Source organism: Leptopilina boulardi, unplaced genomic scaffold (genome assembly GCF_019393585.1).
Source record: "Leptopilina boulardi isolate dan_hultmark-lab unplaced genomic scaffold, ZJU_Lbou_2.1 LbouV2_213, whole genome shotgun sequence".
Classification (NCBI taxonomy): Eukaryota; Metazoa; Arthropoda; class Insecta; order Hymenoptera; family Figitidae; genus Leptopilina; species Leptopilina boulardi.
Genome location: NW_026137767.1, coordinates 1616253 through 1636047, shown reverse-complemented (window position 1 = coordinate 1636047; position 19795 = coordinate 1616253). Strand labels below are relative to the sequence as shown.

General features: G+C 30.1%; 1 protein-coding gene across 3 annotated transcripts in view; it reads left to right on the top strand.

Moving 5' to 3' along the window:
- The first annotated feature begins 1017 nt into the window (after nucleotides 1-1017).
- LOC127278956 (formin-like protein) overlaps nucleotides 1018-19795 on the top strand; it is a 48497-nt gene continuing 29719 nt past the window's right edge. For all 3 annotated transcript variants that reach the window (XM_051300932.1, XM_051300931.1, XM_051300933.1), the window contains exon 1: nucleotides 1018-1662. In XM_051300932.1, coding sequence (XP_051156889.1) covers nucleotides 1456-1662 — 207 coding nt within the window. In that variant the 5' untranslated portion in view covers nucleotides 1018-1455. The remainder of the gene's footprint in view (nucleotides 1663-19795) is intronic.

Genomic DNA, 19795 nt, shown 5'->3' with positions numbered 1-19795 from the left:
AGCCTTAGCAGAATAGAAACGAAACCGGAATCGTAACCGCAACCGAAAGAATGAGTTACAGAAGGATAGACATATTGTTTGTCTTTCTCCAATTCATTATTCCAATTGCGATTACGATTCCGGTTACGTTTGTATTCTGCTCAGTCCTTTAAGTTTCACTCGTTTACATATTTTTAGGAAACCTTGGAGTGGGGGGTAGGATGTGGCCGAAAATATTCTGCGGACAAAGTCGGGTGGGAAAAAAGTGAAGTTTTTAAAAGTAAATATTTGAGAGTATTTAAATTTCTCAAGTTAATTTTTATACAGTTGGCGGCATCACTACCTGTCACATAGTGAAGACAACTTCTCTCTTTAGGTACCTATTCTGCAGTTTAGCCGTCCTTTTTTTCTCAGGGAAGAAATCGTATCGCAGTATTTCAGATCCCAATACCTCACCGATTCCGAGTATACTTTTGTTGTGTACCATTGGAGTAAAAGAGACGGAAATATCTTTTGTCTCTTTTACTCCAATGGTACACGACAGAAGTATGCATGTTATTAAAAAAATATAAAATATATATTTTAAGTGGGAATCACCACAGCAGTAAAAGATTTACAGTTAGTAAACAAACACCCCTAACCTCAAAATTTAGATTTTATCACGAATTCAGAGACTCTATAAATGCAATTGAATCAAATATAGAACAAAATTAATTATTAACACACATTTTAATTTTATTATATGTCAACAAGCGTTTTCCATGTTTAAAGTATGAATAAAATTGATGAAAGTGTAAACTAATTTTCTTCCCCATGAGAATAACATTGTGTCGTCTGTTTGTTGTCCCTCCAGGCTTCTGATGTCATACCTAGAATCGACTCTGACGTCACAAGTGACAGAGCCTAATCAAAAGTGCGCTAAAAATTCCAATTCGTAAACGGCCCATGTCTTTCTATTACTTTAGTTAAGTTCCTAACGACGAGATGGCGCGGCATTACGCCTACAATTTTGTATGTACGAAGTCGACCTTGGTCGACCTGGCATGATCACAGATTGAGAGACGGCGCAGAAAGTCGAGACAGTGTTTTCATTTCGGGAATTATTCCTACGGCTAGACGTATTGTTTTGTTCGGTAAAGTAGTGTTTTTTTATTTGATTCGAGCGCAATGGGCAATTTCCTCACTGTTTCTCTTGAAGAATCACTCGACATTTGTTTTGCGTTTAAATTAATTGATCGAACATAAAGAAATATGTAACCGGTGAAGAAAAAAAGTACGAGAGATGTCAAGTGTCGTCAATGGTTGTGTTGACGTTTTTCACTGTACGTGAGTTGTGACACAGTGACAGTTTGTGCATGCATACATATATGTCTTGTATGTACAATTATCAAAGCAGGAAAGCTAGGGTCGTCATTCGGGGAGTTTTGTGCTTTACATTTATTGTAAGAAAGTTTCATATTTTGTAAAGAGAAAACAATGGGGCTTGTACAAAGCCGAGGAAGCAGCGAGAACGATGTCAGTACGCGAGAGATTTTCGCCGGTAGTATAAAAAGCGCTGGACAGCCTTGTTTAGGAATGGGGAGTCTGGGTGGACCTCACGCCCGAAGCGGCAGCGTTCGGAGTGCACCAAGACAACCAATGCCGGATGCCGTCGAACTCGAGAGGCGCTTCACGAAAGTATTAGTGAGTGATTGATTCCTCGTCCATAACTTTATTACTCTCAGAATTCACGTACAGTACAACTCAAATTCTTTGGACTATTTGAGGGGTGCGGGTGGCACCTTCTTTATTTTGATACCTTCAAATTTTAATCATCATACGATGTTATATTTTTTATTTCATCATTTGGGTCCTCGAAACATACAGGGTGGTCAAAAAAATTAAAAATTTTAAAATCCACATGAGAGATTCTAAAAAATCATTAAAAAAGCATGTTAAAAAAATGACGATGAAAAATAGTCAAAATTGTGGAAGTAGTTTGATTTTAAAAAATTTTAATTTGTTCAAGACTATATAATATGTACACTCTGAAATAATGAAAAATTTAGATTTTCTTTTTTTGACCACTCTCTATGTTTTCAGGACCAAAATAATACAAGAAAAAATCAACTTTCTCCAATCATTTAAATTTAAAGGTTTTAAATAAGAATTGTACCACCCCTTAATGTTTTATTAAGTCCAGATAATTGGAATTTTTTATGGAAATAAACGTTATTTTCTTTCTTTAGTAATCATTTCTTTTCAGAAGTTAATAGTAACATTATTGATATAAATAAAAAATACATCATCCGTGATTTTCAAAAAGAATGTAAAATTGGAGCAAATCCATGATATAAAAAAATGTAACGCATAAGAGGCATTGAACATACGACTTACACGCGTATAATCTAATATTCCAACCACTACTCCATGAACTCTTCACCATGGCATGATAAATTTCCTTATCTTAGTATAACTAAAATTTTAAATTGCACTGTAAAAATTTGTCTATAATTTTATGTACTTATTATGATGCATGTGAACTTAGCCCCCACTTTTAAAAAATTAAATTTTTTTTTAGAGTTCTGACTTTCTAAAGAATAGTTCTAGAGTTCCTTATAGGTTTTAGAAATAGTTCCGGCGATTAAGTCTTAAAAATATCGATTTTTCATAATGGGGGGCTAACTTCACGCAGCCCCGCACTTCTTAAAAAATGAAATTTTTTTTAGAGTTCTGAATAGTTCTCAAAGAGTTCTAGAGTTCTCTATACTTTTCAAAAATAGTTCTTTCCATATACAGTTAAAATTTTGTTTTTAAATTCAAAAAATTTTATAGCCACGAACTACACGAGTTCTGTTTGCCCCCCATTGAGTACTACAAAAGACCCTGATAAAAGTTTTTCCTAAACTCAAAATTAAAGAAACTACAGAACTTTAAAAATTCAAGAAAAAATTATTTATTTAAAGATTGAGTTCCAAGAGTTCTGATGGAAGTTCTGTATGACACCTTTGGAGTTCCAAGAGTTCTGATGAGAGTTCTGTTTGCCCCCTTCTGAGTTCTACAAAAAACACTCATAAATTGTTTTTCTAAACTTAAAATTAAAGAAAATACAGAACTTTAAAGTTTCAACAAAAATTATTTCACCTAAATTGACTTCCAAGAGTTCTGATGAGAGTTCTGTTTCCCCCTCCCCACTAAGTTCTACAAAAAAAATTTCTAAACTCAAAATTGAATAAACTTTAGGATTTTAAAATTGAAAAAAAATAGTTTTCTGAAATTCAGTTCTGTATGACACCTTTTGAGTTCTATAAGTTCTGATGGCAGTTCTGTTTGATCGCTGTCGAGCTTTTCTAATAATTTTTATTTCATGAAATAATTTTGAAATATGTTTGATAAAATTTTAATGTTTTAAAAAAGGTGGTCTTTTAATTCTAATATTAAATATTTTTACGACTTAGAAGTTTTAGAAATAAGAATAAAATATAATGACAGAAGTTAAAGTTTTTTTAATTTAAAAAATCTAATTTTATTTTCGAAAACAGAAAATACAATTTTTTTGTGGCACTCAATTGGGAGCAAACAGAACTCCCGTCAGAACTCTTGGAACTCAAAAGGTGTCATACAGAACACATAGAACATAGTTTTTTTTGAAATTTCTAAGTCCTGTAGTTTTTTTAATTTTGAGTTAAGAAAAAAAATTTAATAGTGTTTTTTGTAGATCTCTGTGGGGGGCAAACAGAACTCTCATTAGAACTCTTGGAACTCGAAAGGTCTCATACAGAACTTCCATCAGAACTCTTGGAACTCAATTTAAGTGAAATAATTTTATTTTGAAATATCCAAGTCCTGTACTTTAGTCTTCTGAAGTTGGCACCACAATCTTAAAAAATGAAAAATCTACAATGAGTTCTGGGTAGATTAGCAATAGTTCTAGAGTTCTATAAATTTTAAAACAATAGTTCCGTAGATTTAGACCAAAAAACATGATATAAAAAAATGGTGTTAACGTCACCCAGCACTATCATTTTTGCAAAAAAAAGTTTTGACATATTATTCCGATATAAAATGCAGAGTTCTTGAGTTCTCTTATAAAACAAAAAATAGTTCCGCAAAATTTAAAAATTTATTAAAAAATTTTTAATTTTGAAAAATTTTAAGTTTAAGTAGATTTGACCAAAGTTCTGTCATCTTTTTCAAGAGTTCTACAAATTATTCTTATGAAATATTACTCTACCCAGGCGGAAATTTCCAACTGGCGCGGATCCCAGCCAGTACCGACGTCGGTATGACTGTACTGGCTGGGATCCGCCTGCCAACCGGCTCGGTACAGGCATTATACTGAAAAGTGACATGGCCAGGAGCGCGCTGGCAACCGGCTCGGTACAGCCATTCCTACCGCCCGGAACCGGCAGTAAGGAGTCGATGTATTAAGAATTCAACCGGCTGGGAACTGGCATTGCTCCGACTGCGGATTTTCGTTCTATAGATTTGAAACGGGCTGGGTGCTGGCATTCTACTGCCTTACAACCGCTTTGGATCAAAAATTATTTAAATGATATTTTTAATAAATATGAATAAAAAAATATTAATTGCAAAAGACACATTTTAATGAGAATTTATTAATAGTTCACTTTACACATTATTAAATACACTTACTGACATTTTTTATTATGTACACATTTGAAAAATCCTATCGCTTGGGGGTTCGAACCTACGCTTATAATCGAATATATACGCACCGAAATCACGCACGCTAACCACTACGCTAAACTCGCATGGAACTTTCGGATTGTAAATGCATTCTTGAAGTGTTACTAGCTTAAATAAAAATTAAAAAATTCTTACGCGGCAATGAACATTTTTTAAATACGAACTGATGTTACAGGTACACTACCGTCCGAAATTGTGCGAACGCTTACACCGCGAGTCATTGAAAAACATACTCGCGTGAAAATAAAGATAACTCTGAGAGAAATTAACGTAGAGACTTTTCCCTTATAGCGTTGGAAAGCTTATTAAATTTCGAAAAAAATGATACCTATTTGAATGAGATTGCTTAAATAGGTTTAAATATATCATGTTACAAAGTTGAAAAAATAATTGTAATTTTTTGCTTATTTCCTACCTTGACTTTAACCTCTTGCATGGTCCAGGAAAATCGACGAAAAAAATTGTCCTTTAACATAATTATTCCTTGAAATCTAAGCTTTCCATTGATTCCAAGAACAATAAAAAATGTTGACGGGTTTGCCAGTAATTGAAAAAAAAGGACGAGCGTGCACGAAAAAAAATTCGACCGTCAATCGCTCGATTTTCCCGTCTCGCTGCCTCTTTCGTTCGTGCGCCAGGGCCGAAACAGACCATTTTGATTAGGCGCTTTCCGGGCACCATTAATTTCATTATTTTTGCCTTTCTGTGAACATAAATTATTTGTATAACGCGAAAGATATCATAATTGTCTTATAAGTTAATTAATAATAATAACAGTCATAAAGCAGAAATTGAAAAATTGATATTGACTGCAAGAGAAAAAAATATTTCACATACATAAAGATATTAATTTTTTAATCAATCATAAATAAAATAATTATACAATTAAAGTTTTGTAAAAATTGAAATATATTTATAATCATTAAACAATTTATTATTAAGAATCAAAAACCTCGTTGGCCAAATTGAATTTTTTAATAATGAAATATATAAGTTTTATTACATTTATTTAATTTTAATAACTGTATAATTAACTTATAAGACAATTATGATATCTTTCGCGTTATACAAATAATTTATGTTCACAGAAAGGCAAAAATAATGAAATTAATGGTGCCCGGAAAGCGCCTAATCAAAATGGTCTGTTTCGGCCCTGGCGCACGAACGAAAGAGGCAGCGAGACGGGAAAATCGAGCGATTGACGGTCAAATTTTTTTTCGTGCACGCTCGTCCTTTTTTTTCAATTACTGGCAAACCCGTCAACATTTTTTATTGTTCTTGGAATCAATGGAAAGCTTAGATTTCAAGGAATAATTATGTTAAAGGACAATTTTTTTCGTCGATTTTCCTGGACCATGCAAGAGGTTAAAGTCAAGGTAGGAAATAAGCAAAAAATTACAATTATTTTTTCAACTTTGTAATATGATATATTTAAACCTATTTAAGCAATCTCATTCAAATAGGTATCATTTTTTTCGAAATTTAATAAGCTTTCCAACGCTATAAGGGAAAAGTCTCTACGTTAATTTCTCTCAGAGTTATCTTTATTTTCACGCGAGTATGTTTTTCAATGACTCGCGGTGTAAGCGTTCGCACAATTTCGGACGGTAGTGTATATTTTAAATATTTTATTCAATGTATATTTATGAATAATTAAATATTTTGCCTAAAAAAAGTTTGTTATATTTTTATCATTCTATTTTTTTAATACATATTTTTAATATTTATTTTATTAAATAATTTTAGTATGAATTTTATATTGTGTAACAATTTTCAAAAACTAGAATTAATATATAATTAACCAAAACTAGGTTCTTTAAATTAATGTAAAATAAATAGACTGTAAATATAAACCTCAATTAATTATATATTTGACATAATTATTAAAGCTAACTTTACTACAAAACAATTTAAAGTTTAATTTAAAAATTAAATTAATTAATAATTAATTTGTAAATCATTTATAATTTGGAAATATATATATATTTAAAAATAATGATTAAATAATAATATTATAATTAAATTAATTATTGTAATGATTAATTAATCACGACATATTTAAAATAAATATATATGATTACATAGAAAAACATAATATTAATTCAAGAAAACCCATATATTTGTCCGTATTTGATAAAATATTTTCTTGATCCAAGAAAATTAGGGAATGGTTTTCTTGATTCAATACTATTTTTTTTGCAGTGAACTGATAATAGGAATTATAATATTATAATAATTATTGTTGAGATCCGCAAGTCGGATCCGCCCCAGTACCGAGCCAGTACGGACTTAACATCCGGCATTCTTCCGACGCCCCGTAAAAAAATGAGATCCGCAGGCGGAACAAATCCAGTACCCCGCCAGTACTGACGATAGTTCTGATAAGAGTTCTGTCATCTTCATCAAGAGTTCTACAAATTATTCTTATGACATTTTACTCCAAATTCAAAATCAAAAAAATTGCTGAACATTGAAATTTTCGAAAATTTTTTTTTTCATGTACATACATGTACTATCGAAAAATTTTTTTATTTAAGAAAATATTTAAATTACGTGTTTCTTAAGTTCTGATGGGTCTACTGTTTACCTTTACTAAGTTCTACAAAAAACACTCCTACATTTTTTTTCTAAACTTAAAATTAAAAAAACTACATGACTTTGAAATTTAAAAAAAAATTCAAATGATTCAAAATTGAGTTCCAAGAGATGCTAAACCTCATATCAGAACTTATGAAAATGAGTTTTTTGAAAACTAAAAATTTTTGGAAGAAAATTTTTTTGAAAATTTTAAAGTGTAGCAGGCTGAATCCATCTCAGATCAGGCAAGCCGACTAGCTTGAAATTATGGATTTATCTGCCGATGAAATATGTTATTCTGTACAGAAAATAAAGAAACACGTATTTTTTTATTTTCCATGAAAATTATTTTCAACGAAGTTATTCACTTTTGAACTTTGAACGGTAAAACTCGAAAAGTACAGTGAAAAAAAATTGTTTTACTCGTAACTTTTTTTCTAATTAGTGTAATCAATTTTTCTTTCTTGGATCTTTTTAATGGTATTTGTCTCTTCAAAATCCCGTTTAAAATTTGTAAAAATCTTTAAAATTAACGAAATGGCGAATGATTTTCTGAAAATAAATAAGGTTAATTTTCTCAAAAACCCCACTTTTTTTTTCTTTCAAATTTTTACCATAAATTCTTACAAATACGAGGAACAATTCCTAGGAGTTTCAAGCATGCTAAACCATTCTGTCATTCAGGGGAATTTTTTTTCGAAATTTTATTTTCTTCGAATTTTGAGATAATTGGTGCGGACTTTCAAGAACAAAACAATGTTGTGAAGCTCACTGAAGTAAGTCCTTTTATAACCAACAATTATTATTGTCTTAAGTGAACGCAATTTGACAAAGAAAACATTGCAGGGATATTTATTAATTTGTTTGAATTTTCGTATTCATATTTAAAGCGAAATTTCAAGATTTGTTTTTGAGTAAGTTTTAATTTTTCTTCACCTTTTGGTTTATCTGATTTGAAGACAAAGTTTGATTATATTGTTATTTTCAGGACTAGAAATGTACCCTGTTCTTTTAATGTTAAGTGTTTAATTTTTGAAAATTATGAGTAGAAGTGAAAGCAGTTATTTTTCTGCAGATCGTAAAGTTTGTCCTGATTTTGCTAATGTGCACAAAAAACGCATACGGAACACCGAAAATAATCAATTTATTAAACTTGAAGGTTTATCACTATTGCTACAACCTTTGTTTCCTGAAAAAAATGTCAATTTTAATGATTGCGTCTGTAAAAATTGTTATAAACGATTCACTTCAAATTTTTTGGTGTCTTCTAATTTGGAAATATTTGACGATAGTGTCAGTAATTCAAGCGAGGATAATTTTGTCGATTGTGAACCTGAAACACTTGAACAAGATGATTTGTTTGAACCGGATTTTAAAACGCAAGTTGAAGAAATTAACGAAATATCTTCCAACCTTCGATTGAACGTTTCACCTTTGCGAGAATTAGATTTAGAAATGACCGAAGATAAACGAAAACATTATGTTTGCAGAAAAAGAAAAGAACTCACTGATTCATTTTCAAATGCAACAACCAGCAAGCTTTCGAAACTTTACGACGTTACATTGTCGAACGGAAATGACTGTAATCTTTGTGACCAGTGGATAAATAATTTTGACTTGGCGTTGCAAAATTGCGAAACAACATCCGAGAAGATCCGTCTATTAACAATTTTGCCCGAATCCCTCTCAAAAAATGCGTTACTTTCAAAGCTTACAACAACTAAGTACATTATTGATGAAGCGAGAAAATTAAAACGAAATAAAGGAATATACAATTTGCCAGATCTGTACAGTGGTCATCCAATAAGCGAAGAACACATAAAAGTAGCACAAGAGTATTACCTGAATGATGATTTGGATTGTTCCAGGCAGAGTCCAAATAAAAATGATGCTATAAATGTTAATGTCGATGGTGGAAAAGAAAAAAAAGTGAAACGGATTTTAACTAGAAGTATTAAAGAAACATACCAAATTTTTCGAGAAAAAAATCCTGCTATAAATATTGGAAGATCAAAATTTTACTCATTAAGACCAAAATGGGTAATAATTAATCCACAAAGAGAAGTGTGCGTTTGTATATACTGTGCTAATTTTGAACTTCTCCTTATTGCATTGAAAAGCTTAAGAAAAGAACGCTTTTTGGATATTAAAAAACTTCAAAAAGATCTCTTCACAGTCGTAATGTGTTCACCTTCAACTGAAAAATGCATTCTTCAAGAATGTAGCTTGTGTCCTGGTGCTGAAGGAATAACCACTCAAGTTCTGAAAATTTGTGAAGAAATTTCTCTCGGTGAAATAACCTATGCTTTGTGGAATGAAGGCGAATTAGTGAAAAAAACAACGAGCTTCAGTACATTTTTTAGTGAACTGAAAAACTACACTCTCAAAGCAAATGTTCATAAGCACATAAAAAATATCCAGAAAGAAGAAATAATAAGAGTTAAAGAAGAAGCTAAATTGAATCCGAAGAAACTGGTTTTTCATGTTGATTTTGCAGAAAATTGGAGCGTGATTTTCCCGAATGAAATTCAAAGTGCCTATTGGAAGACAAAACAGATTTCAATTTTTACAGCGGTTTGTTACAACAATGGAAAACCACAAAGTTTTGCTGTTGTTGCTGATGACACGAAGCACGATTCTGCTCATGCGATGTTGGCCTTGAATATGATACAAGAAAACTGTAAAGAGCAATTGGAATTAGAAGAAATAGAAGAAACCACAATTCTTTCAGATGGAGCCGGTGCTCATTTTAAAAATCGGTTTCAATTTTTTGAGTTCTCACAATCGAATATTAATAAACAGTGGATTTTCTCTGCAACAGGACACGGAAAAGGTGCATGTGATGGCATTGGCGGCATTGTGAAGCATTTCGCCAGCACTCATAATTTGCAAAAATCCCATCTTCAAGTAATTGACAGTGCTGAGTCTTTTGTGAGAGAAGTACAGAATTACACTCCTTCGATTAAACTGCTTCTAATCTCATCTAGGGAGTTGGAAAAGTTTCGAAAAGCAAAAATCCGTCAATGGAAGAGTGTTGAAAAAATTGCAGGAATCCAAAAATGCCACGTTTGGAAAATTCAACACAATGAAAATGGGGATATGGTCTCTTACATGGCTCGAACTGCTAAACATGATTTAGTAGAAATTTGATAAATACTTTCAATTAAATATTTGTATTAAAAATTTTAATTAATTTAAATAGATGTTTTAATGTGCAATAAAAATATTTTATTTGTAAGTAAACAAAATTATTCATGATTCTAATAACAATTTTTTTTAAATTTAATAAAGCACTTCAGTTTTTAAATTTAACAAATTTTGTAAAATTTATATTTGATTTAAAATGTTTTCTTAATTAAAAATTCCATTTTTTATTTTTTAATTATTCAAATTTAACTTTACATAATATTAACTGTCTTCAATTTTAAATTATAGAATTTAGACAAATAATAAATCCATAAATACTAATTTCTAAATATATGTTCAATTGGAAAAAATGAAAAGTTAAAGTAACTTGCAAAAAAATTTTCAAAGATAATTTGAATTTAAATAAAACTTTGATAAAATAAGCACTTCTGCAAGAATTACAATATTTATAAAAACATTTTTCTTTTCAAACTTAACAATATATTTAATTTGGTTCTAAAGAAATTTAAAATACTAAATTTCACATTTTTGATTTTTAGAACCTTCAACACAAGTTATTTTACAGTGATTATGTATGCAAACATTATTTATTTATTTATTTATTTATTTATTTATTTATTGAGATTTAATCCAACAGTTATTATTGGTTATAAAAGGACTTACTTCAGTGAGCTTCACAACATTGTTTTGTTCTTGAAAGTCCGCACCAATTATCTCAAAATTCGAAGAAAATAAAATTTCGAAAAAAAATTCCCCTGAATGACAGAATGGTTTAGCATGCTTGAAACTCCTAGGAATTGTTCCTCGTATTTGTAAGAATTTATGGTAAAAATTTGAAAGAAAAAAAAAGTGGGGTTTTTGAGAAAATTAACCTTATTTATTTTCAGAAAATCATTCGCCATTTCGTTAATTTTAAAGATTTTTACAAATTTTAAACGGGATTTTGAAGAGACAAATACCATTAAAAAGATCCAAGAAAGAAAAATTGATTACACTAATTAGAAAAAAAGTTACGAGTAAAACAATTTTTTTTCACTGTACTTTTCGAGTTTTACCGTTCAAAGTTCAAAAGTGAATAACTTCGTTGAAAATAATTTTCATGGAAAATAAAAAAATACGTGTTTCTTTATTTTCTGTACAGAATAACATATTTCATCGGCAGATAAATCCATGATTTCAAGCTAGTCGGCTTGCCTGATCTGAGATGGATTCAGCCAGCACTTTTTTTGATTTTGAATTTAGAATAAAATTTCATAAGGATAAGTTGTAGAACTCTTGATAAAGATGCCAGAACCCTAATTAGAACTCATAAAAACTCAATTTTTTGAAAAAAAAATTTTTTAATTTTAAAGCTCAGCACTTTTTTTGATTTTAAATTTAGAGTAAAATGTCATAAGAATAATTTGTAGAACTCTTGATAAAGATGCCAGAACTTTGGTCAAATCGACTAAAACTTAAAATTTTTTAACAAATTTTTAAATTTTGCGGAACTATTTTTTGTTTTATAAGAGAACTCTAGAACTCTGTATTTTCTATCGGAATAATATGTCAGAACTCTTTTTTGCAAAAATGATAGTGCTGGGTGAAGTTAGCACCATTTTTTTTAATATCATGTTTTTTGGTCTAAATCTACGGAACTATTGTTTTAAAATTTATAGAACTCTATAACTATTGCTAATCTACCCAGAACTCATTGTGGATTTTTCATTTTTAAAGATTGTGGTGCCAACTTCACATGACTGTCGACTAAATAAGTCATGTGAAGTTGGCACCACAATCTTTAAAAATGAAAAAAATATTTAGTCGACACTTAAAATGAGACTGAAGTTACAAACGTTGATTGAACGAAAAAAATTAAAGTTAAAGATTCGAATTTCCATCAATGAAATTTGATTATTTTCAACCCTCTGTAACCTGAAATAAAAAAATCGGACAAGTGCGAGTTACACTCGCACTAATTCAAGGGTTCCGTACACCAACAATAATAAACTCTTTTTTATTTAAATAAATAAAGATATATAAATAAAGAAACACATTTAAATATCTACTATGTATAACTTTTATTCTTGATACTTTCACTCAATGTGAAATTTGTGTTACAATTTTTTGATAAAAATATTGTTTCGTATGATCACGTGTCTCAATAAATAACATGGCTAATTATTTACTCACTAATTATAGCATATATGCAAGCCACAGTCGAACTTACCGTCAGCTCAACCGTGACTGCTTGCTAAACATATACTCATGAAGTATATCATATTCACAAGTTCCAGTCGAACTTATCGTAAGCTCAACCGTGACTGCTGACAAATTTCTACTTATGAAGTATATCATACTCACAAATCCCAGTCAAACTTATCTTAAGCTCAACCGTGACTGCCTGCCGACTTCTATCAAATCCAATCAGTCTCGCTATATTTTTCCTATAATCTACGCGTGAAAATACGTATGTGTACTAAATGGTAGTTCTTCGTATAGAAAAATGTTGAAGTTAAGGGGGGTGAAGGGGTCATTTTTATCAATTTTTTCGACAAAAAAACCGATTTCTTTTCTTTTCTAGCTCGTAGCTATTAAATCCAATCTGTTTCGCTATATTTTTCCTGTAATCTACTCGTGAAAATATGTATGTGTACTGCACAGGAAAAAAAGTCTTACTCCGAACATAGTCTAATTTTTTATTTTGATTAGAAAGTAGCCAATAACTAATATTAATCGCAAATAATGGTTTAAAAATAAGCTGTTGAGGTCTTAATTTAAAAACGAGATATTAATATGAAAAATATTTAGTTGTATTAGATTCAAAACAAGCCTTTGTGGTGTTGGACTCAATACAAAATATTATTTGCTAGAAATAAGACGTTAAAAGTCTTCAATCAAGCCCATGAGGTCTAGATACTATTGAGTTGTAACTAGACGTACAACGAAAGTGCTATAGGGGAGACCGAGGAGGAAAGTAACAGAGGAGGAAAGTAACAAAGCTTATAACTTTTAAACAAATTATCGGATAGACATGGTTCAAACATATTTTTAGTCGGCACTGTTCCCCCTTCCTCCTCCATAGTGTGTCCGAGCCTGACAGGAAAGGTTAGGTCTGATTCCGGTGTGACGTGCAGAAAAAACGTCAAAAGTAAGTTTTCGTTCAAATTTTCAAATTCTCGTATTTCTTAAATTTTATTGTTTTTCAAAATGTGCCTTTCGTTATTTTGTAGCCTTATTATCTGTCTTTAAGTTGTGCTTAAACAAACAATTTAACAGTTGTGTAGTTTTAACTTTTTTGTTGACATACAAGAAAAAATCGACCGAGGAGGAAAGTAACACGCTACTTTTCTCCTGTTGTCGATATTGTCCATGTTTTAATTAATGATTGAAGCAAATCGTATTTAATTTTACGAATAACAGAGATTTATTTAAGAAAAACCTGTGATCTAGGTAATCATAAAATATCTTTAAGAAAAAAAATGAGCTAAATTCATAAAATGTTCGATATATGTGCTAAATATGTCCCATATATGTGCCAAATAAGTATAAAGTGTACTTAAACTTTTATGTGTTCCTAATAAAAATATTTCTAATTAATAATAGTCATTAGTCTAAAGAATTTTACATAATTTTATATTGTTACTTTCCTCCTAGGAGCTTGTTACTTTCCTCCTCGGGGGTGAGGAGGAAAGTAACAGATGAAGAGCTTGCGTAAAAGTTATACTGTGAACTGTCAATTTATTATAAATGTTTAATTCAAATTTTATTTAAAAGGTGAATGTCCAAGCTTTCATTTAATATATTGGACAAATTTATCCGACAAATATTTTTAATGCTAGCATAAAAAAACTGATTTTTGTTACTTTCCTCCTCGGTCTCCCCTACACAAAGCTGGGACAGACGCAAGAGTCTTTTCATAAGGGTTCCGTCGGTACACCTAAGGTGAACGGAACCCTAAAAACAGTATTTATCATTGTTTTGTCACGGATTTTCCGAAAATCTCAAAGTTTCAAGTAAATTGTTATTTCCTCGACTCGAAAGCAATTTTTCTCGTTTGATAATTATTTGTTTCAATGCTAGAAACATTTTAAAAAGCAGAAAAATTGCTTCCGAGGCGGGAAAAACAATATTTATATTTATCATTCAAAATCACTCCTTTCCCCGACTTGGAAGCAATTTTTCTGTTTTTTAAAATGTGTCTAGCACTGAAACAAATAATTATCAAACGAGAAAAATTGCTTCCGAGTCGAGGAAATTACTTGCAATTTAATAAAATTTTGATTCTCTCACTCGGTAGTATTTAATAATATAAGAAGATGATCCTTGACTCGGAATGATCGATATCATCTTCTTATATTACTTGCAATTTACTTGAAATTTCGAGATTTTCGGAAAATCCGTGACAAAACAATGATAAATACTGCTTTTTTTATTTCAGGTTTCAGAGGGTTGAAAATAATCAAATTTCATTGATGGGAATTAGAATCCTTAACTTTAATTTTTTTCGTTGAATCAACGTTGGTAACTTCAGTCTCATCACTTAAATATTTCTAATAAGAAGTTTTAAGTATGAGAATTTCTTCTACAATTATTGAAAAGAATTGGACTTTTTTTTTTAAATTGAAGGGATGAGTAATTTAAAAATGGTAGAATTTTGAAAATTGACTGTGGTCACACAGACACCCAGTGTGCTTCTTGCTTGAAAAAATAAATGCGTTCTCCAAGGGTTATATTTGGTAATCAAAATTTTTCAGTTTTTTGTCTTAATAATTTAATACATTTGTCGTAATAAAAAATGTCAAAAGAAAAAAGATGCGCCATTTTATTTTATTGTTTTAATAAAATATTGTTTTATTTTTTACTCCTTTTGTTATTTATCTTTAATTATAATTAATTAGAAATTAAGAACAAAAAAGTAAGTTTGCAAAAAAAATGCATTTTCTCCCATTACCCCACCTGTGGGGTATTGGGAGCTCTCACTTAAAATTCCAATAAAATGATGTAATTTTTATTTTCTTTAGATATTTTTCTTATTTTGTCAATAGTTCTCGACAGATGAACATTTTACAAATTATTTAAGACATAAAAAAGACCTACGGCTTCTTTAGTATTAGAATATCCAAGAATAACACATTTTAGACAATAAAACCCAAATATTGATTCTTAGGAATTAAATATGCAACAATTTCAAATTTTATAAATGAATCTTGTTTAATTTTCAAAAAAATAAGAAAAGCCATATCGAGGTAACGAAACTCAGCTGGCTGACACAATTCTCCCATTACCTCAAAGAATTTTCACAGACCACAATTTGAAAAAAAGAAGGAAAACATATACAAATTTAATAATTACCTCTATTTTTATTCATGTATCTAAATCTACACATAATTATCTCTAATAAAATCACAAAACATAATTAAACAATAAATTTTTAACCATTTACTATGATCTCCGGAAATATTTTCCATTTAAGAAGAAAAACTCGAAAACTTGATTTTTCCTTGTAGTTTCTACAAATCTGTCAGAAATGTGACCGTTTGTCTTCGTCTGACATACAGGAAGATTGTTGAAGTTTTCCGAGTTATTTCCACGAAATTCAAAGTCTCTGTGTACTTGAAATTTAAAAAAAGCTCCTATTACCCCACCTTCCCCTAGCAGAGCAGAAATCGAGTTATTCAAACCAGCTCCTCATATTTAAGTTATTTTCATTAAAAAATATAAATTTTGTATCATTTTTAATTGTTCAAAATTTAAATATTAATACAAATATTTTTCTAACTTAATAGAATTATTAGGTTTATATTAGCATTTATTTCTTTTAATAAAATTTTTTTTCTGATATATTTATTTAATAGCAGGGAATCTGACATTGAAAATATTTTATTGGCTTTAGTTTTTGAGCAACTCAACGTCAAATGTACCAAACAAATTTTTGTCGTGTTTTGAACATCTGTTAAAAAAACAGACGCAATAAAACCTTGTGCGTGTGACAAAATAAATGCTTAAAAAGTGTCCTTTTATGTTTCAATGCAAAAAAATAGATGTCATTTCTATAAATTCGTTGATCATAAACGTTGTGAACTTCAGCATCGTAGCAAGAAACTATTTTATACAATGGTTTCCTGTGCATTGTATTTATACTTTGTAAACAAATTAAGACCAAAATAGTACAGTGAAAAGATGATCTTCGTAATTTAAAATTGATGAGCAAGAAGAAACTTTGGAAAATTTTTAAAGCGGTTATTGTATAAGTTTTTGTTTGAAAATATGAAAAAAATGCACAAGACAACATTATTGAAATCATTTAGAATTACATTAATATTTACATAGAAAGTGTAAAATTGTGAATAATGAAATTTTTTTAAACTAATGAATACGATTGTAGACGCACTGTTAATGTAAAAGAATTTTTTCTTTTTATAAATTGTATTGATTATTTTATAATGAACTGAATACAATAAAACATCGTCAGCTATTTGTAAATTCCGTTGGGATATGTATACATGCAAAATGTTCTTCTCTTCGTTGCTGTGAAAGGTTTGTACATAGTTAGAAATTGAGTTCTCTAATACACTGACCACACTGCTGACGCGCCTTTTAATATTTCGAGCTCTTAAGGTTCTCCGGCTCATTGTCAGTTCCGCACGATGTAGTTTATATGAATCCAACCTCTCCCACCTCAAAAATTAGTTGAGAACGATCTCGTGCTTTCCTTCTCTTTGCCAAGCGTATAAAACCACTTGACTCTCTCACCACTCTACGCATATTGGAAAAGTAACTTGATTTTTCTGTTTCAGAATACTGTAATTAGAAAGTTAGCTTCGCAACCCTTGTTGATCCATTTCCATATAATACATTTAATTTAATAAAATAAAAGTAAAAATAATTTTTAAGTACCTAATTAATTAAAATCTTTCACATTCGAATGTTCAGCATAGGACTACTACACTGAGAGAAACTATTGGTTACGATTAACTTAGTAGTAAGATAACTAATGAAATAGTCATTCCAACAAACTAATTAGTTAAACCAACTAATAAAATAGTTATGCCAACCAAAATAATAGTAACCACAACTAATAAATTAGCAACAGTATAGTTTACTAACTAAAAATGGTCACCTCAAAAATGGTAACCCAAAACAATCTTTTTTCTCAGTGTATAAGAAAATTTGAAGCTAAATACCTTTATGTAATAGACTTCCCAAGAGTATATTTAAAATATAAAATTTATTTTTATTGAAAGTGAAAAACGATCTTCTCCCTGGCGGATTCTGAAAACCGAGATCTGACTGAACTCGGTCAGGATTTGGTCTGTTCGTACAATCTCTTTCTTAATCAGATTTTGACCTTAATAGCATGTAAACATTTTAGAATAGGTACCGAGTACACGGAGAAAACCGTGCAAATACAGTGCTTGGTTGTATCAAACAATGACGGTAGAGCGGATGCAAAATAAGTTTAGGGTAGTGTTCTGTTGGAAAGGCTTGATATTTTTTTACGTGAATATATTCTAAATTTTAGAATATTTTTTTTTAGTGGTTAGCCGGGCAACTACACTTCACACTCTAGGAAGAAAAAATTCACAGCGACGATGAAAAAAATCTTAAGATAAAACTAACTGTAATGCGTTACTCTTAAAGACTCTTATTATAAATAAAATTTTTTTTATAGATTAATTGAAAAAAAGGTTGTTTAAAATTAAAAATATTTTTTGTTGCTTGTCATATCATAATATTGTGGCTCGATTTTTGTTCGGACGCACGCTCTATTGGTAGACCGGTAGCAGTGGGCGAGCCATTGTCGCTCACTATCCGTGAAGAAATTTCCCTATTTAGTCCCATTCAAAGTAGCACTTTTTGCATGCTCCAGATAATGACTCGCTCTCAGTCTCTGTTGTTCAAAAATGACAGTTTTAGCCAATTTTAATTTAAAAAGTGCGAATTTGTGTATAGTTTTTATAAAATGTGTTAAACAAGTTAATCTTGATTTTCTCGTAACATTTCCTTTCGCGGTATCTATATTTAGACATTATTTGAACTTTGACGGTACACTGAAAAAAATTTGCTTCGCATTAATGACTATTAACCATAGCAACTTTAAATCTAGTCAGCGTAACCAAGCATCCTAGTCAATTCAGTTATGTAGCTTGGTTAATATTGTCAAAGTCGATTTAGTAGAATTGACCCCTTGTTTCCTAGTTATATTAACTAAGGTGTTTGGTTAATATCGCATGTATCTATAGTCAATTTTGCTAAAGTTTAATTAGTCAAAGTGATTCTAGCCAATGTAACTAAGATACCTGGTTATTCTGATAAGCTTCCTTAGTCATTCCGACTAATTGTCGAAATCAACTTTGACCAAGATTGCCTAGTGGGTTCCTCTCGTAACTATGATTAAAGGAGAAAATCATTTTTTTTGTGATTTTTTCAAAATTTTAACATTGACAGTAGACTTGCGAACTATGGCCATCTTACATGTACATTTTGGGAGAGATGGCAAATTACATTGTTTAAGAAACATTAATTTTGAAATTGTTATTATTGCAATATTTTAAATATTTTTTTGTTTCTTTAAAGTATAATGTTCCCTGTTTCATTAGCAATAAAAATTAATCTATAAACTGCTTCCGTTTTACTTTTACGGACATTTAAAAAAAGTATAGCCATCTACCCCGGACTTACCTTACAAGAAATCGACACTGTAACAACCGTACCCGGTCTCCCCTATTTAGATATAGAGAATGAAATAATAGAATGAGGATACCAGCGATAATAATTAATTTACATATATTTATTTTTAGCTTAAAACTTTATACCTATATAATTTTAAAAAAAATTAATTTCTCTTATTCCGTAACATGTGTTTAAGTAGCAATTATATTATTAATTCAGAAGAGTACACGTCATAAAAATGCTTACGTAATGTGATGAAGTCATTTCCTTTGGAGTAAAATAAAAATAAAAAATTGTATGCTTCTTTTACACATTGATAACACAAGCCTACAAAAAAAATATTCTCGATCTACGAATTCTACACAGAAAAATATTTTATTTACGAAAATGATCGATATAAAAATCTATTAGATGACAATTGTTTCAAAATTTAAAAAAAAAAATTGAAAAAAGCAGTATATTGTAACATAAATAAAAATAAAAAATTGCAACAAAATATTATAGAAATAGTCTTTTTAATGTAAAAAATAAAAAATATATACGACAGTTGTCATTACATAATTTAAAATCACTAGAAAAACACAAAGAAATGAATAGCGGTCTGACAGACCGCTAAAAGCATTAGGCGTGATTTTTTTCACGGTGCAGTTTAAAGTTTAGTTGGCTACAAAAACTGAGTCAGTATTGGAAACCAATCATTGGTTTTCAATAATTGTCCAATCTTAGTAGACATTTAGTAACCAAGAAT